Below are 23,633 nucleotides of genomic sequence, written 5' to 3' on the forward strand. Positions count from 1 at the left end.
TAAAAATTGTACAACAACTACGATATAGTATATTATACATACACGATACGTATATGCATATCTTTTATCAAGTATTTCGAAAGACATGCCATGTATTTTAATACGCGATTACGCAGACGAATTTGATTAAGGAACTCGTGAAATCCAGCAGATAACTACTGCGTCAATGCTGGACTATTTTTATAATATGCGACTAAATGCGTCATCGCGAGTTCCGTGAGTTATTAACGTGGAATTAGTCGTACGAAATGCTACGGCAAAAGTAGGTTCAGTTCTCTCGTACAATGACCTCTGAAGCATCGGCAGAGATTCTCCGATTTTTTCGCCGAGCATCCTGGAGAACCAGACAGAAATTGTTAAAGGTAAGTATAGAAGCAGGAATGAATCGAAAAGAAACAAATAAATATGCATAATTTTGAAACAGTTCATGTTTGTATAGCATGTATATGTATAGAATAGAAATAGTTGCGAGCGTTTACGATTCGTGCGGTACGATATTTCCGCGTACGCGTACACACGTTAAACTGTTGTTCGATATCGCGGTTCGAGCTAACGCGAGAAACATTCGTGTATTCGAAACAGGCATCGTTGATGCCAACTCTTTCGCCAGAGAAGCGCTAAGCATCCGGCAACTGTTACATGCGTCGACCGGAACGAATTCCACACCTCTCGATCTCGGATCACCGACATGACCGTCCGATCGTTACGACCAAAAAACTTCTTCGAGTCGTGGAAAGTGAATTTCCAAATTCAGGTTACGTGCTACATACACGTAGTATACCAAAGTATAGAGCACCCTTGACACCCGTTTATGTAATTCCTGCGCGATTGGTCCTGTAAAACGTTGCATTCGAGAGACTGTTCCATGGATCAAAGTCGCGATAAGCTCGTGAACGAGTAAACGTTAGACGTGAGAACGTTTGGTTTTAGGAAAATTCTGGATTTACCGATGAAACGCACGATAAATTACGATTCCGTACACGAAACATCGAATGAAAGATTCCGAATCGTAAAGAGTATCGATATCGAACATTTTTTACATACACGTACGAGTACATACATTCGGGTTTTCACGGGATATTTAGAAATAACACTGAACCAACATTGAGAACCTCTGGATCTATTCTCGTAGGATTCGAGTGACATAATAGTCGGATGACTGCACGATGACTGTAAATGTGCAGCGAGCCTACGAGATAGTGGTGATTACCTGGAACGATACCGGTCACGGTAACAGACGCGCGTTCGCATTTCTACTGCACGAATAATCCAAGCTTCCTTATTCCATGCAGCTGTGCCGATGCGTATTTATGCGTGAAAGCGAGTTTGCTGTATTTGAATTCCCACGTTGGTCATCGTCGCGTCGCGTCGTAAACAAGTATCATCGCTAAGCAAAACATCGATAATCGCTACTGGTTTCATCCATCTTCTTCTTTTAATTACGCGGCATTTTAGAATCGCGTCTCACAGAAACGTTTGCGAAACTAATAATTCCATCAATGACCTACGTCACTCGTTGTCAAACTTTACCATCCATCTTTTTCTATGCGCTTAATAAATGATAAATAACGGCGGTAAACGGACGGAAGCAAACATTTCGAAGAGACGTGTCACGAATTCGGATCCAGAAAACATACATTCGCAATTATCCTATTTTTGTTCAACTATCTATATTTACCATTCGTGCTGTGTGTATTTTTTCTCGTATATACGTACTATTCCTAATTATATCTCGTATTCTACGTAAGTAATATTGGCGAATTTTAAAATACACTTGGACCATTTGGAAGAACGTGGAAGCGTCGAGTAACGCGATTCTAACGCGAGAACCTAACGCGAGCCAGCTGGAAGAACCGGATGAACAAGATCGGAACGTTTCCAAGCAGATTTCCAGTGGGCAGATTAAGTTGGTCTGGTTGGATCGTAGAATTGGAACTGTTCCAATAATACATAGTATAGCAATAAAATTCTACCGTGATGATAGTTTTATTTCGTCGAGTTGATTGTTCCGAGAAGGAACAACATGTTGAAATTGTATCGATATCGAGCGATTAAATGGCAACTATTGGCGAGAATGAGAAAACATTATTTGTTGTTATCCAGAACAGTTTGTATCGGGCCGATGACGTCCTGGACAGACGTAAATATTGGAAGAACTGGTGTGCTCGTGGACTGGACTCTGGTCTTGAAAGCGCGGCGTGGCGCGTCTGGTGGGATCGGAGGCACGTAGACATCGGTAGCTTACCAACATGCATATAACCAGGGAGTCGAGGCAAAGGAGATTGGCCAGTTTGCACGGACCATTCGACACGAGTGGATCGTCGCTTGTATGTTTCGTGCATTCGATTCCACGTGAACGTTATTCTCGCCTGCCGCGCCGCGCCGCGACGCGTCGCGACGTGATATCGATATTTCCGTTTGGACGATTAACAAATACACTCCGACTATAAATTTCTCGGCTCTCGCGTAGCTCGAATGATAATTCCTCGATCGCGAGGAGAGTGTTTTCGTTGAAGAATTTACCGTTCGTGCTGGACTTTGTACGAGTAATGTACGTGCGATAGATCGAACAGATCTAGACAAAGTTGGAACGCGTAGAAAAATTGTATTCCGAAGGCTGTCGAAGAAAAAGTGAAACGTCAGTAATGAGGAATCGGAGAACTTTTGTGATCGTTGTCGGTATCCTGACACTGGGATGCCGTACTTTATGTATCACTGGTTCTGCGATACCCATGTGGGAATTCCTGTCGCGGGACGAGAAAGTGAGTATTGTTCGAGGTTCTTTCGTAAATGAAATTCGTATAATATCCGATTGAAAAAACTTGTGCGCTCGAGACTCTTGCTTTCTCCGACAATTTCCACGTTCAAATTTTTCTCTGCTAACTATCGCTGAGCGTGTAGTTTTTAGTTTTGTACGGCCTTCGTTATACTCGTCATTTCTCTAGAGAGAAAAATGAAAAATCTATAGTCTCTAACGAGTCTATTAATTTTTCTTTTAACACGCCCTACCATATAGTAAAGCCCTGTACGCGACATCGGTAAAATGAAACTTTCACCGAACGAAATGGTGCGCATTCATATAAAATGCTCTCTCTGCTCGTGCACTTGTGCACTTGTACACTTGTACACTTGTACACTTGTACAGTCCAGTCGAGTGCAATTGCGCGAGCGCGTCTCGGACATTGACTTTTCTCGTGACATTGCGTCCGCGTCCGCGCCCTCGTCCTCGCCCGCACCAGCACCCGCGGTCGTTCCTCTTGTTTACCTTAGCTCTAGTTTTTCAAGTTTTCTCCATCGAACAAGAGTTTCGATGCTTCTACTTTAGTAACGTACTATAAATCGTAGCAATTTTTCCGTCCAACAGTAAAAACACGCACGGATCAAGAAATGATTGTTTGCCGCGAGTAATACCGGAAGCTTGTTCGATTGCCACGCGATATACTTGTCTTCCTCTCGATAAAAGAATAGAAATAGGAGGAGATATCGACTCAAAAAGTCATATTCCTTCGGTATTGAGTATTAACATGCATAATAATAAGATCAACCAAAGGCACGTAAATGTGATAATAAGAGAGGGATGAATTAATATAAGCGAGCATGAGTGATGAAGTGATAAAACAAAAAACACAACTAGGTACAATAAAGATTGTCAATGGTTATTGTACCTCGTTTGATTCCACTCGTATAGCCGTTATCGATTTCACGTCTCGTCGCGATGCGTCGCGTCGCGTCGCGTCGCGTCGCGTCGGTATATTCGATTTCGAGGGTTCGAAAGTTGTTACGGAAATGTCATTAGAAATTCCAAGGTCGAATATTCGCGTAATCGAACGTCCATAGATAGAGCCAAAAGTGTGTGGACATCGAGCATTGCGTTTTGTGTAGAACGCGAACAGGGGCATGTTTGACGGGTAGAATTGATCGTGACGAAAAGGAAAAAAAAGCGTGTATCGCAATCAGGCCCGATACGTGATGTACGAGGAGCCGCGGCTCGCATATATATTTGTTTGTTATAACTGTCGTGTCCAATATACCGTGCGTTACACATTGCCGAGTTTCACCGGACGCGGTCAGAATGCATTTGTCCACGCGGAATAGAAAACAGCTTTCGCGATCATCGACGCTCTTTGAACAGACGAAAAAAGAAAAGAACGTTAACACGAGTATATACGAGTAGAGGATTATTATTATAAAAGAAAAAGAGATGGATAAATCGACACGATTTTCATCGTGATGTTGAAAATGAGATTTAATTTTCACAGATCTATCATGTATCCCGGTAATTTCTTGATCGCGTAACAGTTAACGTTCGCGCTACCGTTCGATAATTTCATGCTTTTCCCTCAATCTCCCGATCAACTTTGAAACGTTCGATTTCAGACGAGCCATTTGTTCCGAATATTCAGTGAGCAAGTAGCAAAGTTCTGCACGGATTCCTCGATGCCTGATTGCAACAAAAACTTGCTCGTCTCCGGTCTTCGAAGTCTAGCCAATATGGACGACACGTTTCTCGATAAATTGGATCCGTATCAGCGTGGCGCCAAGGAAATGAGTGAGTTTACAAACTTTCCATGTACCTCTATAATAAATAATATACGTACATAGGTATAGTACACGAGGATCGTAACTTGTTACTTCTCGGTTACAGTTTGGCGCGCCATGGCGAAAAACGGATATTCGCCGAGAACCGGTCACGAGCCAGATGAATCCTACTTGACGACTGGACCAGATTCGTTAGGTATGTAAATATATTATAATTATAATTATAAAATTTGACTAGTTCAACTTACTCGAGCAAATAAAGTAGCAAAAATTACGATAAAAATTAGCATCGTGTAATTGAACCATCGATCAACATGCCGTGGAAAAGATCATTTCTGTGACGATGCTATCGCAAACACGCAATTTATGGCCGAACAAACGGATTTGTTTCGCATCGCGATCACTCGGGGGCGTTTCTTGTAGCTGCCAGCGATAATTGTACCCTGATGCGATGTTTTTAAAGTAAAAAGTAAGGAAAAAAAAAAGATAGCTTTATTTGCCGTAAAAAGTTATAATAATTAGCTCGAGTGAAAGTTTTAATCGATGAAAGATCGCGTGAACCAACGCGAGAGACTGATAGGCTGGTAAAAGTTGGCCAGAGTCGATAAACCTTTCCCATTAACATTGAGTCGCAACATTCTACACGCACAGTACCAGAGATATGAAAGATAAAAATACGAGTAATAATAGTAATAGTAATACATCAGACTGAAAAGCAGATTCAATGTTTGCGTTTCATTCGCATTCAGAAATTCGCGTGACCCGAAGCGTCAACGAAAACAAATGGTGCTGCGAGAAAGTTCCAGGTACCGTGTCGATCACGCGCATTCCACTAGAAAGTTTGTTTTTTTCTTTCTTCTTTTGAACGAGATCGCATTCGATAGTAAAACGCTCCTTCTCAAATCGACTAGTCTTCTTCGCTGCACTACTTTCACTCCATCTCCAACAATCATCGTGACAATTCGACGGGGATTATATTATACTATATCGTAACATTTACCGACACCCGATCTAAACAATTCGATACAGCTATTACAAAACGTCCTTTATCTTTTAATCTCTCTGGTTTAATGCGTTTCGTGGCCAGGGTACACGGCCACGGATGATGCTTGGAAACTGGAAACACCGAAAGGAGGTCAATTTCCATCGGAGACCAGACTGCTCGAACAGCCTTTCACATTTTCTCCGAGAAATGCATCGATATATCGACGGATTTCAAGTTCAACCTTAAACAACCTATCCTAACCCTTGGAGGACCGTGAAATTCTTGTTTTCTACGTAAATAAGGGACACGAACGGAAATAAACCGATATAGCGATATACATATTTTCGGCATATTTCACAGTCGAATAGACGGTTCGGTGGTTGAACTGCGCGTCAAGTACGAGGAAAGTTTGGCATGCGATCGCAGCTCGTTCGCGAAACAAGCGACGAACAAAGTGATTAACAAAAGTTCCAAGAGTTGTGTACATGGCACGTAGAGACTAGGCGTAAAAATAGCTCGTTACAAGTCGCGAGTCGATGCGCCACGGACACGGATCGTGGTCTCGCGAGGAACCCGACCACGCGAAAATATTATCGTACTTAAACGTTAAACTTAAATAACCCTTTACGGTAAGAAACGTTTACCGTTAAAATCCGTGTATCGCGTCAACTACTCGACTATTCGACTGCAATTTTCCATCCCGTTTAGTAAAAATTTCATTTCTTATTCTGTTCCAGCCACCAGCTCCACCGGCAGCGAAACGAATGGCTTAGGCGAAGACACGGCATCGTCGGCCGACTACGCACGACCATCTGCAGGCCCGTACCTGGTCGGACCGATGGTGATTCGCGTATACCCCGATGGTCGACCGGTTCCGGAGGATTCCACGCGTCCTTTGCCACGCGACGAGGACATCGACGAGTACAGACACTCTCGGCTACCGTCTATCGATGAACTCGAAGCGGCCAGCAGTACGATGTACGATAATCGATCGAAACCCAATACGTTTCCCGAGCCGAACAATCAGCCAGGATCGCGATCGCGATCGCGATCGCAACCACGTCCGCAGCGCCAACGTCTCAACCAACGATCCGTTCATCTACCGTTTGAAACAAGATTGCTTCAAGAGGTCGTCGCAACGCGCAATATACGCTACTATTGAGGAAATGTGATTCATCGTTGAGGAATGCCGAAGGAAATCCAGCCTCTTTTTAAACGACTATAGTCGACTGTATTTCGAGGCTGGTATTGCCTACATACACCTAGTATCTACGCTAGTAGAACGGAGAAATGCGTTTCGTTGCAACTTGCAACCGTTTTTCCATCGAGTCGATATCTATACACGAAGGATACGTATGCATACGATTACGAAGTCCTCGCCCAAAAGTTTTACCTTTTTTTAAAAGAGACGGATAAGGAAACGAACGAAACGCTGATATTTTTCAATCGTATTCATTATCAATTATACGTGTTACGTAGTCGGAAACTAATGTCGCAAAGTCGGCAGTGATGAGTGTTGAAAAGACTGTTTTTGCGTACAACATTCGTACATAGTTTTCACGAGCGTTGGTCAAAAAGTATCCGTCGGTCTCTGAAATCGTTTAACGTACGCGTAGCGTGTTAATTGACGATTGGTCGGCAATCAAACTTTCTATTTATTTTCGTTATTAGTTTCTAATTGAGAATACGCGATAGAATATTCGATTCTATTTATATATATATATATATATATGTTTAGGTTTACGTTTAGGTTTATGAATACCGCTGATGCATGCTTTCATTCGCTTCTGCACACGAATAATTATAATTATAATCGCCGACCATGAACACTTTCGATCATACGTTTTCATTCACTCGTTATTTATTTCATCATTTGCGTAATTAGTTATTTATCTTTGCATCGTTTACCGCTTGCAGTTTCGTTTATAATTATTACCGTAGCGAGTCTAGCGCCAAAAAGCACAAAGACGGACCGATCGTTTTGTTACGCGAGACCGTAAACACGTCACAAACTCTCGATTATACCATATTATACCATCAAATTTTATCGAGACAAACGCCTCCGTTGGTGTAAAGGAACTTACCTCGCTGAAATTTCATTAACAGGGAATATTTTTATGCGTGCAATATATTATTGTGATTATTCCAATTATACGGTCGAGTTTATAACTGGTATTTACACGAATACGATGTCCATTTCGAAATTTTCCGCATCGTAGCTTTTTAAATACCGCATTAAAATTTTCGAAAATCTCTCAAACGTCCATGTTTTATACTTGTACAAGGTAGCATAGATCTTACGTGTATACAATGTTTGTAATAATGTAACATCAGATTATTATTAAAACGAAAGTGAAAGCAATTTTTATGAATATATATTTTTAAACAGATGTAGATGATTTATAATTATAATAAAATGTGATATCCGAGATCGATAGTGTACTCTTTATAGAATTATTTTTATTTCTCGAACCTCGAAATACGGCTACGTTCGGAAAAGCCACCGCTCGCTGAGCCGCTCAGTCAGCGGGTTTTAGTACCAGTGGCGCCATCGGTGCGAAAACGCCCAACTTTATAGCGAAATTACTCGCCCCTGTTCCTGCTAGATGGCGCTTGGTTTGGAACCAGTGGCACCATCGGTGGCAAAACGCTCAAGTTTCTTGTGAAAATAGTTGCCGCTGTTGTAGTTGGATGGCGCCACCAAACTTTCGTTTTTTTTTTCATTTTCAACAGTTTATTTTAAGTGCTTGGTAATATTACCAGTTTACACTCCCTTTCGTTACATTTTTCTACAATGTTTCTTAACATATATTTCTTTATCCATGTCTTGACAGAAGAATTTTGAATTGTTGTAATTTCAACAACTTTAAAATGGTTCAAAGAAAATATACAGCCGAGGAACTGCTCGAAATGCTGCTCGGATTATCACATCGAAATGTTTTCTTCGGCGGCGATGGTGATACAGAGTGTAGCAGTGAAAACAACTTTATGTGGCTTGTGGCGCTCCTAGTGGCAAAAAGTTGCAACAAGACGCCCTATCGCGTCGTATCGAACAACTGGCGTTGCGATAACAGCCGTATAGATAAAATAAGGGCCGTAACGCGTACGTTTATCGTCTTCATCTTTTTCTAATTTCTCACGTGATCAAACTATATTTCTTGAAAAGCGTGAAAAATTGTTTTATTTTCATCAGCTCGAATTATAGGAGATTCATATTTATTTAGGAAAACGGGAGAATTAAAAAAAGAAGAAATTTGTTTTCAGTGGGTATCCAGCCAGAAACGCAACGCAACGAAACTAAACGAAACGCAACGCAACGCAACGCAACGAACGAACGAACGACCGAGCACCACCGAAATTGCGACAGCACTGCGCCTGGCCACGACGACCAACGGACCAGCGACGACTACACATACTGCGATACTGCCAACTACTGCCACGATGGCCGACCACCAGACTGACACAAATGATAAAACGACGATGGAAAGTATAGCGCAAAACATACTCGAGGTTCGTGTCAGCCGTGATCAAGACAGTGCTCGATAACGTAATAGTGGCTTTCGAAGTGTCGAGAGAAAATTCAGAGTTGCAGCGACTCGACATTATACAGTGGTTTTTCTATGATTTTGACAGGTCAGTGCCGGAGGTGGGTCTACTACGTCGAATCAAGTGGCCGCCTTGGAATTTCAAGCCTCGCAGGTGATATCGAGGCTCGAGGAAGCTGTAGAGAGAGCAGCCGACGGTGGCGGTACCACCTGGAACAATCCCTCTGGATTTCTTTCACAGTCGAAAAGCCCTGATGAAATATTAACTTTGATTCAGGTAAATACAATACTAGCAGAAGCCATTGCTCGGCCGTCGTTGGTCATTTCTACGAGCCTCTCTCTTTCTGATTGGTTCCTACTTTTGTGTCCATCGACGAGCGCTCGTCACGTGGCTATACACAATCGTAAAACGGTCAATTGCCCTCCCGAGTCGTACATCGACGAATCTACCGAGTTGCTGGCGGCTGTTTTCAAATATTTACAAACGGTCCAATTTGTTATTCATTTCTTTCAAACTGGCCGACTGTATAGTGTACGTAGCTGTGCCGTCTAAACCTAAATTAAACTATATCAACAAGTACTCGATCCCTGGAATTTATATAAACTGTATTCGTAGATATTTATATTTATATTCGTATTTTTATGTATAAAAGTACAAAGAAATTAAATTAAAGTTAGAGTCGTAATCTTTTTAGAAAAGAGAGAGAGAGAGAGAGAGAGAAAATATCCATCGCTCGTAATATTTTCAAAGTTTTATATCGGCTGTGTGAAACAACGTAAATCGTTTCCAGGATTTGGTAATTCACGACGACGCTCCGCAACCAGCGGAGGATGGTTCGACCGAGACTTGTACCAGCCAGGTGACGAATCTACCAACGTTAACAGAGCCAGCGAAATTGGCGTTAATTACACACGCTGTTTCCGCGTACGCTCTCGCGCTTCCAAAATCGCACGCTCAGAAGCTAGCCGGTCGTTTGGCTGCCGACACCACGAGATGGCTCAGTCATATTTTTCGTTTCATCGACTGTGCCTCCTCGTTTCACGAGGACCACTTGGAAGGTTTAGTCAGGGTAACCAGGTTGGCGCTACACCGAAAGTATCCTCGATACATGGAAGAGGGTTTCACAGCTCTTACAGCTTCGCCGCCTCTAATTTATAGTTCCGTGGCCGCATCTTTAGGTGTGGTTCAACATCTATGCAGACAGGTATATACGCACCATTTTTTTTTTTTTTTAAATAACAAAAAATAGCTAACATTGTGTTTAATATTTCGCAGCTTTCTTTGCCGCTTCACTGCGTAAGACACATTCCCTATAATACAATGTTCGGATCACGGTACAGTATGGACGTTTCGGCTTTAGAACGACGTTTGGCGGAAGATACTCAGTCAAACAGTGTAACGCCGCTTCTAGTGTTGGCCGAAGCGGGTTCGGTACTAACGGGACATTGCGACAACATCGCTAGGCTTCGTGCAATTTGCGATAAATACAATGTCTGGCTCCATCTCCGTGGACATTGTTTGGCTGCGTTAGCGCTGAATAATTCAGCGAAAGACTTGGTGCGTTGATGTTATCGTTAAATTACCTAATTTGTTTTCCCAACATTGAATGCATAAAATGAAATAAAATGAAATAAAATATCGTTGATTTTCAGCCTTCAAAGGTAGCGGATAGTATTACATTACCTCTTGGTGTTTGGCTAGGTATACCGTCGTTGCCAGTAGTCGTATCCTTTTAAAGAGATATCGAAACGTTAAAAACAGAGAATGGTATGTTTTGTCCTTAACGTATACGGTTAGACATTGTACAGACTAACGGACACGAAAGGTGGTCGACCCACTCCGAGAGACACAACTTTGTCGTTTGTGTCGGGTTTAATGACGGATTCGTTGTCCAGACGTTTACCGACTTTACCACTGTGGGCTACGTTACAGGCTTTAGGTCGAGACGGTGTACATAATAAACTCAAGAGATGCTTTTTAGCTGTGGAAGAATTGTACAATAAAATAAAAAAATTTACTTGCATAGGAATTTTGGTAATTGGCGATACGAGTAATATCTTGTTGTTTGGTGGCCGAGTATCGCATACGAAATTGTATATAATCGATTGTTTAAGAGTCAACCACCAGGAGGGGAAACAGGATCCTATACGATAAACGAATTGTTAACGAATCCTGTTAACAATCCGCAACTCTTCGAAGCGGTGGCCAGTGCTTTAGTCTTTCAATTTTTGCCCGCGGACAGAGATGCTCAAGCAATGGAACGCGTTCCACCGTATTACGACAAACTAAATTCCTGGCTGGGACAAATTCTTCAAAGAGATATCGAGAACGTACAAATAGAGCTGTGCGAGATCGAACACCATGGCGTAGCGATTCGCATTTGCCCTCTCGAAAACTCGGAATCACCACCTACGACCGAGGATATAGATAACGTGGTGGCTTGTCTCGAGCAACAGATAGTAAGTTGGCGGCGTTACATTACGTGTAATTAGCACGTATCGTATCGTATCGTATCGGGTAATCTTTTCTACTAATCGTTATCGTCCGTTCAATAGGAAATATTGCTGGCGACAGTCGAACGCAAAGAAACATTTGTAAAATTAGTCTCGGAGAATGATTCGTTGCATTTAGTGGAGATGCCAGGTTGGGCTGGTTTAGGAGGTGTTCGTTACGCTCCTCCCACTTGGATTCACGTAATGACGGATCAGGCCAAGGAGGAATTGAATAGATTGAATACGCAATTGGTCGAAGCTTTACGAAGCACGGACGCGGCGTTTTCTTTGGGGGAAGGAGCCGACGGTTTGGCATGCGTACGATTTGGAATGGTTACGCAAGACACGGGTAATAGTACATTGAACTTTGATGACATTTCTTACGTAGCACTGTTAGTTACGTTACTCGTAGCTACGTACTCTGTCTTGTCAATTTTCCGAATAAAAGAAACAAACGATTCTATTCGCAGATGTAGCCGAATTATTGTCTTTGGTTTTGCAAGTTGGTCAAGAGGTGGAAGCTAGTTCCAAGTTACTCGATACGATATCCGAGGTGGTAAAGAGAGGCATCGAAGCAGCGCAGACAGATTTGGAGAGAGAAAACGCCGAAAAATTATGGCAAGAAGGTATTCTTAGGCACGTGCCCGTCGTTGGGACCTTTGTCAATTGGTGGAGCCCACCTTCGAAGGAGACTGGAGTTCGCGGACGTAGTTTAAATCTACAGGCTGGTAAATATTTCATTTGCAAACGATGCGATTCGCGTCAGTCTAGTAACTTTCTAGTATCTACGCTACAAAAGCATTGTTCGAATGGTAGGAGTCGTCGAAAGTACAGAGAATATTTACAAGTACCACATGCAACTGCAACCGAATTCTACCGTGGTCAATGGATCTGGAGCTAGAACCCCACCGCAACCGTTGGTGCAAACACCAGTTGGCGCGGGAAGTCAGAGTCATAGTCGGTCTTCGAGTCACTCTAGCCTGCAGAGCGGCAAAAGTATTTCCGCGATCGCAAACATCGCTTCTCATCCGCTGGTAAAAGAGGAATCTGGCGAGGTCAAGTCGTAGTGAACGTCAAATGGCATGGTTTGTCGACGGAAAACAACATCTGCGTCGAGTCTGCGGACTTGACGCGAGAAAGAAACGATGCCGTGGCTGAAACGCTCGTAACGAATCTTTCCCGCGAAAGCTACTCTTTACGTTGGCAGAGGAGAGCAGAGCAAAGCAAAGCATTAGTTCTCTGAAACGTAAGCCGAAGAGCTTGGTAACTCGAGCCAGGTAAACTCGCGCTGTCCATTCTTTATCGAGCAATTTTCTTCTCAAACATTTTACCTTATCCTTCGGTCGTGATCCGTACACAGTGTTCTTTTCTTTTCAACGGCTTCTTACTTGGACGTTTTAACTGTGCAAGCTCGCATACGATTTGCTTAATTATGGCTGATGTACTTATTAGACTGATACAAAGTAAAATCGTTACTGTTACGACGAGTTTGATAAAAAGCATCGACTGTCATCGTTTACTCAAGCATTTCTTACAGCACAATGGTCAGCCAGACATACACGTCTCGCAAGTGATGTTCGCGTCACAATATTCGAATGTTATTACGTTCGCTTTAATTAGTCGAACGTATATCGATATTCCAGCGCGGAGTAAAAGTTTAAATAAATGTGATAGAATTTTACACGATACGTTGTTTGTACACGAGTTCAAATGAAATTTTTCAACAAGATGTCTCTTATTTTTACTCATCGGCGCCGCCTATCACGGTCATTGAAAACACCGATACGATTTTCATTGGTTTCTTTCGAAACAGCACAAGGTATATTCGATAGACGTCGGTACACGAAAAATCGTGATCGCGCTACCATCATTTTACGACGTTACAATTTCTTCATAGTTGCTAAGCTTTTACCAACGATCCAACTAAACGTATCTAAAGAAGAACAAGAACGGGAACGGGAACGGAAACGTTCCGACATTAAAGCGCCGACTCACCAAAGAGACACTCGCAGGAGTAGTGCTGGACACGTGGATCGTCGATTCGACGAAAAGTTTGCTTCTAATAATCGATATGCGGAAAACATTAACCAACGCGATCATACGAATGCCGTGTAATTCTTCTTTTTAGATCAAGAATTGGAACGCAACGCGAACCGTTGCTCTGTAATAATGTGTAATTTTGCCAACAAAGGCCAGGATTCGTCGGATTATAGGAAAAACTTGAACAAAATATTTGCATTACGCTACAACTCGGTAAATTGTTGACAGATACATTAAACGAAAAGAAATTGAACTGTATGTATATTTATGTACCAAATTGTTGTAATAAAGTATTACAATCGGTATACCGTACGATTTTACTCGGTGTATTTCTTTAAGCAGGATCGTGGTTGTTTCAACGTACACGATTCTAGATATTACACTTTTATTTCTTTTTTCGTAATCATCGCGTTAGCGTTACATTACGAGGAATTAACTTTGGAATATGGCAATTAGATGCAATCGTTATTCGGAAAAACGGTATAGATTGACGAATTTCCTTTTCTTCTCTTTTATATATGCTTTTGTATATGCTTCTCAAAGCATCCTCTTTACAATACACGCTTCAATTTTCAATTGCTTTTTTCGCGCGTACAAAAACATTATAGAAATCTTAAAGTTATACAAGTCTTGATAGCCTCTACACACTTTCTAACTAGTCTCTTTCGCGCACCGAGAGAAAAGAGACTGACTGACGCACGCACGCACGACGCAATAAACGCATAATCGCATATTAGTTTTCTCCGCGATTGCGTTAGTAGAGAATTTTTGTCCAATGAAGGAACAAAACAAAACTGATACGCGTGAAAAACAATCATACTAAGAAATTCTTTCTCGAGGCATCTATTTTTCAAATAAGTTAGGTCATCGATGAACAAATTCCATAGGCCAAGATGACTCGACTCGACTCGACACGACACGACACGACACGAAACATATCGCTAATTTAACAAGGTTTTTCACGTCCATATAATTGTACCGTGTACTTTCGCTATCGGCGTATTTGATAATAATTCATTCTCTCTTGTTCTCGTTTGTATACGTACACATAGTCACACGCACACGCACACGCACACGCACACGTGTTTCGTTTGACGATTGGTGTATCAAAATGATGCGAAAATTAAATGCGGTTGTACTCATCGGGAAAAAGTGATTTTCAACTCCATTTCGCACACACTCCTATTCGATAATAACAGTACATACAAACTTACAAACTGACAAACGATTGGAATAAAAGTTCCGTTAACGATCGTTTAGACTAGACTATGCACTCGCGTATGTATATTTATATGTATGTATAGAATCTAACTATATCTTTCCCTCTCGAGTTTTCTTTGCGAATTAGATGCCTATTCGCGTGTTTGATTTCTTTTCGGATTCGGGTTCCAGTTTTAGTTTCACTTTGAAGTTGCAAGTTTCGAGACTACGCGGCGATTCGTACATTAGAATTTAAGCTTTTCGCAAAAGGTGGTGTTGTTTTTCGACTAGCGTGTTTCGAAACTGTTCAAGTTTCTTCTTACTAATTCGTTTATTTTCTTTATTTTCTCGTAGGCTCTTTCACAGATCCGTCGAATATCGTATTGATCCCGTTTGGCGTTTTATAATATAGTCTTGGATTTCGGCGATTACGACGAAAGCTCAACAATTTCGACTCTTTGACCGTCTCTCGCACTGTAAACTGCGTTTACAGTGTTTATTCGTTTCTTCGTACTTGTTTTCCAAACGTGTTTTATCGGCCTATCAAAAGGCTAACGATAAGCAAATGCATACGTGTAGTTTGACCGTATCAATCCGTCGCGTTTCGTTTTTTGCTTTTCGCTTTTCGCTTTTCGCTTTTCGCGGCGCACGTCACGCATCAGCAATTTCATTTAAAAAGTCTATAATGCTTCGTTCGAAGCTGCTATCGAGATACTAAAAATTCTTTAGCCCGATCTACGTGTTCCCATTAGAAATATTTCCGTTCGAGGAGAAAATGCTGGCCGATTAAGATCGCTATACCATTTTGTAGATTGTAGGCCACTCCATCGATTGCGTATGTTTAAGTGGGACAGATGAAAAGGTATTAGGTCGAGCAGTGTTTTCGGTGTCTTCGGTGTTTAATCGGTCGGGATTAATTATAAAAAATGTTCGTGTCACTGGTTGATAGACTAGTTGATTTCTGTAAGTGATACGGACAGGTTGTATAGCTGGTCGACCTAACGATACAACGCGTACGCGTAGACATAATAGATAAGGACAACATTGTAAATCAGATAAATTCGAGCCAAGCTCCGGGCTGATTCACCTTCCTCGCAATCTGATCCCGTTACAAGTTGCAATGCACATTCTATTAGAAAACGAATCGACTCGTATCCCTCGCTCAGTTCTCTTCCACCATGTCTTTTACTACGAGGAATCGCGCGAGCTTCGCTTCTCATCTCATCTCTAAATCTTTCGTTAGACTCTACGCTATCGCAGACAAGGAAAAGAGAATAGATGAAACGATATAGCGTAAACAGAATTTCCCTATACGGTTGAAACAATTGAGCCACTTTGGAAAAGATTTGGCAAGGGGTCCCTCGTTTACGTCTGGACAAGGTTGAACATGTACAAAAAGTAAAACCTTTGTTTTCAATGACTAGGAATGTTTCTTTTCTTTCATAAATTCAAAGAGACGATAACATTCAGGGTTGTCTCCTTTTATACGATTCCATTCGTCGAGCTTGATGTTGCGATTAGATCGATCAATTAACGGCTAGTACCAAATGCGTTGTTATTCTACTAGATGCGCTACGATCACTCAATTTTTAATAAATATTACAACTATGTACAGCGAATGAAACGTTTACATCTAATCATGCTTTGTCTACTGAAACCGTTCTCATGCTCGTTGCGAAACAGAAAATCGTCGTCACCATCCACTTTACAAACTTTTAAATAAATATCGTGAAATGTAATCGTGATTATTATTTTTCTTTTCGAAAATCCTGACTCTTCTGTCCAAGAAGCAACACCATTTTCTTCTTCGCGCGCACCCATATACACACGCACACACACGCACAAGCGTTCGTACATTCGATAACGATAAATTAGACGGTCGTACAACTTTTTTTCGTCGTATAAACAGCGAAACACCATCGCATACGTGACGCATACGTCTTCACCGTATTTGTACTTGAAACGTATGTTCGGCCGAGTATTGGCAAAGTTCTCCTGTTTCCAGAATTTGTTTCTTCTCCTTTTTCTCTATTTCTTTCAAGTCAGCGATCGATATTATCGTTGTTTCTCAATCATTTCGATAGACAACTTTTGTAGAAATACTCAAACAGCCGACGCGACGCGACGAGACGCGACGCAACATCGTTACAGACTTTAAATATTAACGCGGATAATTATACATCTATATATCACTCGTTCCGTGTTTCGTGCGGTAACTTCTTATACGTAGATTTGTTCGCAGAGACGCGTAAAGTGTGTACAGTGGTAGATAGTACACCCGAACGCATAGCACGGAAAAATCAATTCTATACGTCAAAGATATTCTACCCGAACGTTGTTACTCGATAAAAAATGTATAAAGTATATCAAAAGTGTGTATATCGGTCGCGTTTAACGTGCGTTCTCGATGTGTTTGTGTAAACGTAGATTAAAAATGTCTCATTCTCTATAAACTCTCGATCGATATATGTAACGATATTATAGGTTAACGTCAAAGTAATTAGAAAAGAAACGAAATGTAGATTGGAATGAAACTCGTACGATCGAGTATAAATCTTAACAACAAGTTTACAAATATTATGAAAGAGCAAGTTGTAGGCCATAAGAAATAACGATATCACCTATTCGAACAGTCGGATGAAGCTTGAACAGTTAAGAACGAAAAAATAGACCAACGTTGACTAATGTTCGACGTTGAACGCGAATGATTCGCACAGGATTAAATGTCTTTTCATATTTTTTTTTTCTTCTTTTGTAGGCAATCTATCCGCTACTTTGTTACGCGTACGGTTTTTGTGCTTTTTCGTCTTCGTAGTCTTTGAAAATTACCAACTAATAAGCAATAAATACAACGACGACGACGACGACGACTATCCACTAATCGTCCAGAGTTTCGTGTGGCTGTGATACGTCTCGTATGCCGTATGCCTCTTAGTCGAGAAGCAACGATCATTTACAGAATATAAGCTAACGTAAAATGATTATCACTGTACACAATATACAAATAGAAAATCTTGGATATACAAGACCTTTCGTCGCTAAAGTATCGTTCGTATTTTTGGCGATTTTCCGTGAAAGGTCACCAAAATTTCGATCGAAAATTTCCATACGATATCATTAATCTATCATTAATATTTGGTTATCGATGGGAATCGATTATCCCCCAATTTCGATCTTGAACGCGAATTTTTACAACGTGACATCGTTCTTCTTGGAAACTCTTCGATTTCAAGTACATTTCGGCCAGTGTCGGTTCTTTTTACTCGCATTACTCGTCTACCTTTAATATCTAATCGATATCAAGGCTTCTTGGATACCTTGGATACCTATCTATTACATATCGTATTCGTTCGATTCTCGAAAGATTAACGCGACGACACTTGTAATTTATGGGTTTCCTCATTGTTGGATAAATCAACGAGAAACTTTCGATATACCAACGTTAATCGTGTACTTATCGTAGGAAACCTAGGTGTAAATTACCTTTTCCATTTCCCGGATTACGCATATGAAAAGCATGATGTTTGAAATCGTACGTTTAAACGTATACAAATTTCATCTCGTGCTCAAAGTTCTTATTAAAACACCTTTATCAAACGATAATTGAGCCATTTTGGGTGTGTATCGTATGAAAAAAGAAAAACACGCACGTGCATCGATACATAATGCGCACATAATTACGTAATTACGTGAATCGTTAAAAAAGTGTAGAAGACGTTTAGGAAAAAGTACTTGGGCAGTATTGATATTTGCGCGCGCGTCCGCGACTTACGCGATCAATGATATTTCCATCGTTTAACCATTAAAGGTGGCGTTTTTGGTCTCACGTTGCATTTTAGTAGACTTCCAAATGAAAAATTGTGCAACGTTTCTGATAGTACGAAACAATTATTTGCTAGTGCACCAGTGCGAAGACAGGGAAGAGACACAGACTCTCCGATCGGTAAAACTTTCTCTACTAACCGATTCTTCCTTCGACGCAACTGTTGTCCGCTGTTATCGTTTATTTTACTGGCTAATCGTTGATCGTTCGAAACTCATTCCGTCCCCGTACGAGGCGTGCTACGATCCTAAATGGTTAACCATAGAAACATCATCGAGTTTGTTGGTAAGATGGCAGTTTACACGACTCGATTTCGCGGTTTCGATTAGAGTTCGGTCACGGCGTACAAATTGGGATCGCTACCTTGCACTTGGCTCAACGTTGCCACCGTTGTCTTATTGTCCTGCCTGGACTGTGCTCGATTATACGTGCCGTACATGTTCGGCACAGCGTTCATCTGTGCAGTCCCATTGAACTGATTCCTCGTGAAATTCCTATCCAATGTTCGCACTTGGTCTTGCATTTGATCTTGGATACGAATGTTTGGCGCTTTGTTACGCACCAACGACCGAAACTGATTCATGTTTGTCTGGGAGCGAGATTCAAACTCCCAGGTCGGCTGACTAGCAGGATTCGGTGGTAGTGGACGATTTTGATTCCAAGCCGGGGTCGGACCTCTCTTTAGGTTTGCTAGATTCTTCGGATCCAGTGTCTGGGTCTTTCGCGAATCTTGAAAAGTGGCCAAATGAGCAGGTCCGTGGGAATTGTGAGACAGGGTACCGGTGAAAGACGCCACGCTTGGTGTCCAAGGTGGCTCCCTACCTGCGATTTCAACGTAATCATCATCGATAGAATTATCGTTATCCATACAGTCAGATATCGATACAAGAGAGACAAAGAGAAATATCTAACTTACCGGGCCCTGCGGGGGCGTGCCCTCAGTAAAAATCACTCGACTCGAGAGTTTTGCACTGTTTGCTCAAAGTCGCGTACTGGCCAGGTTGATCTCCGAGTCCAGAACGGTGTTCAGCTCGCCCACCTGCCGATTGCTGATTATGCTGAGACGATTTGTGATCCCCGCCTCCTCCACTCCCGTTAACACCCCCACCTCTGTAATTAACAAATCGAAACGAACAAAGTTGCAGTATTATCTTTCTCCAGGACGATCGTTTGATTGATATGTATATAATGTGTGCGTACGTAGATTCCTATCGAGGGGATTCTAAACCATTCGTTTTTATGAAACAATCTAATGGCGAAAAAGGTACAAACGCTATGAAACAAATGAAAAGACGCACATAAGCGCACTATATCGCTAACGTTTCCATAGAAATACCAACTTTTCATATTAAACATTGACCAGAAACAGTATTTAAACGGCGAAAAGTATCTTTTTAAATGTGTAGTAACAGTTTGAAACAACTGGACGATGGCGTAAAAACATGGAAACACATTGTACAATTATCGATCGGTTATTACACGTGTATCGTAATCTATTCGGCAATCGACAGTTCTTTTATCGCGATATAATTTGTGTCGTTATCACCGGAGCGTCGTTGACAATTAAAGCAGCGTTCAGATCGAAATGCAGTGTCTATTGGCATCGACAAGTCACATCGGTTAACTGAATCGATAAAAATAGACAATCAGGCCATTTCACAACGTCGAATAAAAAGTACAGTTTTAAGAATGTTATTAAGCGAATAATAAACGAAAAATTGTATGCAAATATATAACCGTGTTGTGTATGCGTATGCGTATGCGTGTATTCTTTGGTATTTCAGTGTTGACAAGTTGTTGGGAAATACGCGATCGTATACGAAGAAACAGGAACAATTATTTAATCCCTTTTCAAAGATTTCGCGAGGTTAATTCGAGTATGTCTCGCAACTCGCACAGCTGATAAAAATTTAATCTTTATCGCGCCAAATGTTACGTTTGAAAAAAAATCTATGTACGATATATAAGCTTTTCTTTTATCGAGACATCTCGAGAAACAAGTTTAATAGGATTTCTTGAAAGATTATGGCTCGCGAAAAATCTTGACTAGCATATAGTTTCAAGTAGCACAGGCAAAATGGTAGAAAGGTGAAAAGGTATCGTAACGAGTGTAGTATCGAAACTCGACGAGATACACTCGCATCTTGTATGAAGAGTAAGATCGAGACGAAGAAGAAGAAGAAGAAGAAGAAGAAGAAAATTAAGATGAAAATTATTCAAAGGATAAGAATAATCTGAAAAGGATCGTTCGAGTTTAGGTTCCGCGTTCTCGCGCGATAAAGATTAAACGTAGCTAAGAAATGAAACCGAAGAAAATGTCATGCACAAACTTTAACATGCTCTCGTGCAGCTGACGTGCTCGAGCAGTCGCAGTAGCGTAGGACGGCGGGGGCGGCGTTAGCAAGAGAGGCTGCTTAATGGTATTTTGAGTGCCATGAGCATTCGGATAAAGAGAAGGGGCTGTAGGCGGGTACGACCCTTGGCCTCGAAGGGTCCGCGCTGCTATCGCCTGGGAGGCTGCCGATGGTGGTAGATACGGATCCTGCTCGTCGACTTGATGGTAATCTCTTCTAGAACAAAGTCGTCGTTAATCGTACTATACGCGTCGGGCAGCTGGTCGATGCACGTTTCCGTTTCCATTTCCGTTTCGTTCCTATACTCACCGTTTTCGTATATAGATCCAGGTGTGGGAGTCTACCCAAACTAGCACGGTGAAGAAGAGACCAGCAGCCAGACTAGCCAGTAGCATGAAGGTTAATCCATACCTGACGATTTCATTATATACATGTACAGGTATATCGTAATATCGTTGACACGTAATATTTTCAGCTAGATCAATCTGGTTTGTAATCGTTTGAAAATCGTACAGTTTTACAGTTCACTTACAGGCCTAGGTGACAGAGGCTCTTGGCTGCGTGAACGTACTGCTTGTGGAAAGGTTTGCAATCGAGCAACGTAGTCAATCCGGACATGAGTCTATCGACGGTGTTTACGTCGGTGGAAAGACTGGTCAGCTTAGGTTGGAGCTGTTGGTCCTTGAACAAGTCTATCGCCAACTTTGTCACGATATGCAAGTTTTGCTTGATTTCGGCGACCGTTTGCTGTCCGTCGCGCAGTTTCTGGGTGAAGGGATTGTTGCGCGTGTTTTCGCAATGCGTGTAGTACGAGAGAATCTCCGAGGGTAGCGTCGAAGGTACTGCCCTGACTAGGTAACCGTCCGGCGACACGCACAAATCACCCAAGGCCACCGAGGTAGCAAGGTACAGCGAAGCCATCAGCCAGGAGACTATTACCGCGAACAAACCAAACACGGAGAATCTGAAATGATACATTTATAATGTAATAGAAGAAATAGATAAAATGGTGTGGTAGTAGTAGGTGTAGAAAAAAGACGTACGTTATGAGAACGCATCTCGAGTGTCTGGCCACTCCGACGACCAACACCACGCAAAGTACGAGAAGCCCGCTCAGGACAGCCATGGTGACGGGCCATCTTACGTGCTCTATCTTCTCCGAGAGTTGGATAGCTCCGGCGAGGCTGATTCCGGTCAACGGCTTTCGAATTTCGAAGCTTAGGTTGACGGCGATCCCGGTGTTCTGGGTGGTAGTGTTTAGAGCGTCCAACAGCAAACCCAACGCGGTCTTGTTGCCAACAGGAGCGTCGAAGTCGTCTCCCATCGCGATCAATTGCGGCTGTACCTTCTTCTTCAAGGTCGTTTCTATCGTGTCGGTCTTGAAGAGAACGTTTCGCGTCCAGGATTTTCACATTATTCAAACTATTCTGATCGAGATCGAACGAATCAAGACCGAGTTTCTGATCGTCTACCAACCTGATTACGCACACCCGTAACAATTCCATCGAGATTCTTCGCAGCGGCCACCAATTGCACTAAACCGTTGTGTACGTCGTCGTTACCGTACAGCCCGACGGCAACAGCACCGCTGCAAAGCAACGCCAGGATGGCCAGCGAACACTTTAGCAGGGTTATCGACCTTCTGGGGCGCGGCTTCCGGTCGCAGCATCTCGTTACCAGGTATACCAACAACACCAGCAACGTCAGGATCAACCACGCTGCGGGAATACTTCCAAGTATCCCGAGGCTCTATTAATTCGGTACAAATGTTGAACGTTAATTATCATCCCGTGTTATCGGTAATCGTTAACCTCTTATCCGCGCATCTACGATACTATACAGTATCTTATGACTTGTGTTATAAGATAACAATGCTGGAACGGATTCCGGTAACGCAAACACCTTGTCAAATATCTAGCTACTCGACTAGCTTTTTCCGTAGCGATATCGAAAAGGCTCACGTATCTTGCGGGGTCAACCACCCACGGATCGCGTCCCACCCCGTCAAACATGCTATGTAAATCGATCCGTACGCACACGAGTATCTCTATACATTGCGTTCATTATCTACGCAACACATTGATAAACTTTCCCTCGAATACAAATTTCCCGTCTCCGAGTCTAACGCGAATTCTACATGTAAATATTTTACGTATCGAACAATTTAACAATTTCAAGAGTTTCTTGTTGGAAATGTCTCGAGATTCGAGTTTCGAGTTGGTCGGCAGTCGGTAGTTAGCGGTCCAACGTACCGAGAGAGCCCGTTAAAGCCCGCACGTTGCCCCAGGCACATTATACGAAACCCTTTGTGCATTGTTTCAGCTTTCCCGGCCATTGTGCTTTCCAGTTGCACACAGCTTGGACAGCTCGTGTGCACTCGCGGCATCCAGCTGCGTTTCTTCGTATCCTTTTCTTTCTCGTTTCTCTGTCTTTCTCTTCAGGCCTGTCTCTCCTGTTTGCGTACCGTCCGCTTCGCCCTCTGTCCCTGTGTTTCTACCACTCTGCCACTTGGCTTAGAAGAACGGTACGATGCTAAGTATGATCCTCATCTCGATGCAAAAGCTTTGCTGCCTTTCGGTGTTTGGACAGCCAAGCCAAGCCAAGCCAAGCCGAGCCGAGCCGAGCCGAGCCGAGCCGAGCCGAGCCGAGCCGAG

The 23,633-nt window shown here is 42.3% G+C and overlaps 3 protein-coding genes across 9 annotated transcripts in view; 2 read left to right on the forward strand and 1 right to left on the reverse strand.

The window, feature by feature from the left end:
- The first annotated feature begins 237 nt into the window (after positions 1 to 237).
- On the forward strand, positions 238 to 7,955 carry LOC128872791 (rhythmically expressed gene 5 protein). Of its 2 annotated transcripts, none has more exons than XM_054115829.1 (4): positions 238 to 362; positions 4,378 to 4,549; positions 4,646 to 4,735; positions 6,262 to 7,955. In XM_054115829.1, the coding sequence occupies exons 1-4, from the start codon at positions 285 to 287 to the stop codon at positions 6,684 to 6,686; spliced, it is 765 nt and encodes a 254-aa protein (XP_053971804.1). In that variant the 5' UTR covers positions 238 to 284; the 3' UTR covers positions 6,687 to 7,955. The 2 variants fall into 2 exon arrangements, with proteins under 2 accessions (XP_053971804.1, XP_053971803.1); XM_054115828.1 differs by lacking the exon at positions 238 to 362 and adding an exon at positions 2,149 to 2,762.
- Positions 7,956 to 8,107: 152 nt separating this feature from the next.
- Positions 8,108 to 13,914, forward strand: LOC128872786 (pyridoxal-dependent decarboxylase domain-containing protein 1). The gene is made up of 11 exons (XM_054115819.1): positions 8,108 to 8,627; positions 8,789 to 9,034; positions 9,158 to 9,346; positions 9,861 to 10,274; positions 10,346 to 10,627; positions 10,723 to 10,794; positions 10,868 to 11,104; positions 11,185 to 11,529; positions 11,626 to 11,911; positions 12,033 to 12,290; positions 12,379 to 13,914. Exons 2-11 carry the CDS (start codon positions 8,966 to 8,968, stop codon positions 12,627 to 12,629), a joined length of 2,403 nt encoding a protein of 800 aa, XP_053971794.1. The 5' UTR covers positions 8,108 to 8,627; positions 8,789 to 8,965; the 3' UTR covers positions 12,630 to 13,914.
- A 5,291-nt stretch (positions 13,915 to 19,205) lies between these two features.
- LOC128872789 (protein tweety) overlaps positions 19,206 to 23,633 on the reverse strand; it is an 8,528-nt gene continuing 4,100 nt past the window's right edge. For 3 of the 6 annotated variants that reach the window (XM_054115822.1, XM_054115823.1, XM_054115824.1), the window contains 7 exons: positions 22,456 to 22,728; positions 22,023 to 22,357; positions 21,512 to 21,943; positions 21,289 to 21,390; positions 20,956 to 21,195; positions 19,542 to 19,735; positions 19,206 to 19,447 (listed from right to left, as the gene is read on the reverse strand). In XM_054115822.1, coding sequence (XP_053971797.1) covers positions 19,564 to 19,735; positions 20,956 to 21,195; positions 21,289 to 21,390; positions 21,512 to 21,943; positions 22,023 to 22,357; positions 22,456 to 22,728 — 1,554 coding nt within the window. In that variant the 3' untranslated portion in view covers positions 19,206 to 19,447; positions 19,542 to 19,563. The remainder of the gene's footprint in view (positions 19,448 to 19,541; positions 19,736 to 20,955; positions 21,196 to 21,288; positions 21,391 to 21,511; positions 21,944 to 22,022; positions 22,358 to 22,455; positions 22,729 to 23,633) is intronic. The other 3 variants (XM_054115827.1, XM_054115825.1, XM_054115826.1) reach the window with 3 other exon arrangements.

This window comes from Hylaeus volcanicus, chromosome 2 (genome assembly GCF_026283585.1).
Source record: "Hylaeus volcanicus isolate JK05 chromosome 2, UHH_iyHylVolc1.0_haploid, whole genome shotgun sequence".
Classification (NCBI taxonomy): Eukaryota; Metazoa; Arthropoda; class Insecta; order Hymenoptera; family Colletidae; genus Hylaeus; species Hylaeus volcanicus.

Coding starts and splice junctions, on each gene's coding strand:
- LOC128872791 (XM_054115828.1), top strand. CDS start 2,646: ATGAGGAATCGGAGAACTTTTGTGATCGTTGTCGGTATCCTGACACTG. Junction 2,763..4,377: donor TCCTGTCGCGGGACGAGAAA/GTGAGTATTGTT, acceptor GTTCGATTTCAG/ACGAGCCATTTGTTCCGAAT. Junction 4,736..6,261: donor GACTGGACCAGATTCGTTAG/GTATGTAAATAT, acceptor ATTCTGTTCCAG/CCACCAGCTCCACCGGCAGC.
- LOC128872786 (XM_054115819.1), top strand. CDS start 8,966: ATGGCCGACCACCAGACTGACACAAATGATAAAACGACGATGGAAAGT. Junction 9,347..9,860: donor AAATATTAACTTTGATTCAG/GTAAATACAATA, acceptor AATCGTTTCCAG/GATTTGGTAATTCACGACGA. Junction 11,912..12,032: donor AATGGTTACGCAAGACACGG/GTAATAGTACAT, acceptor TTCTATTCGCAG/ATGTAGCCGAATTATTGTCT.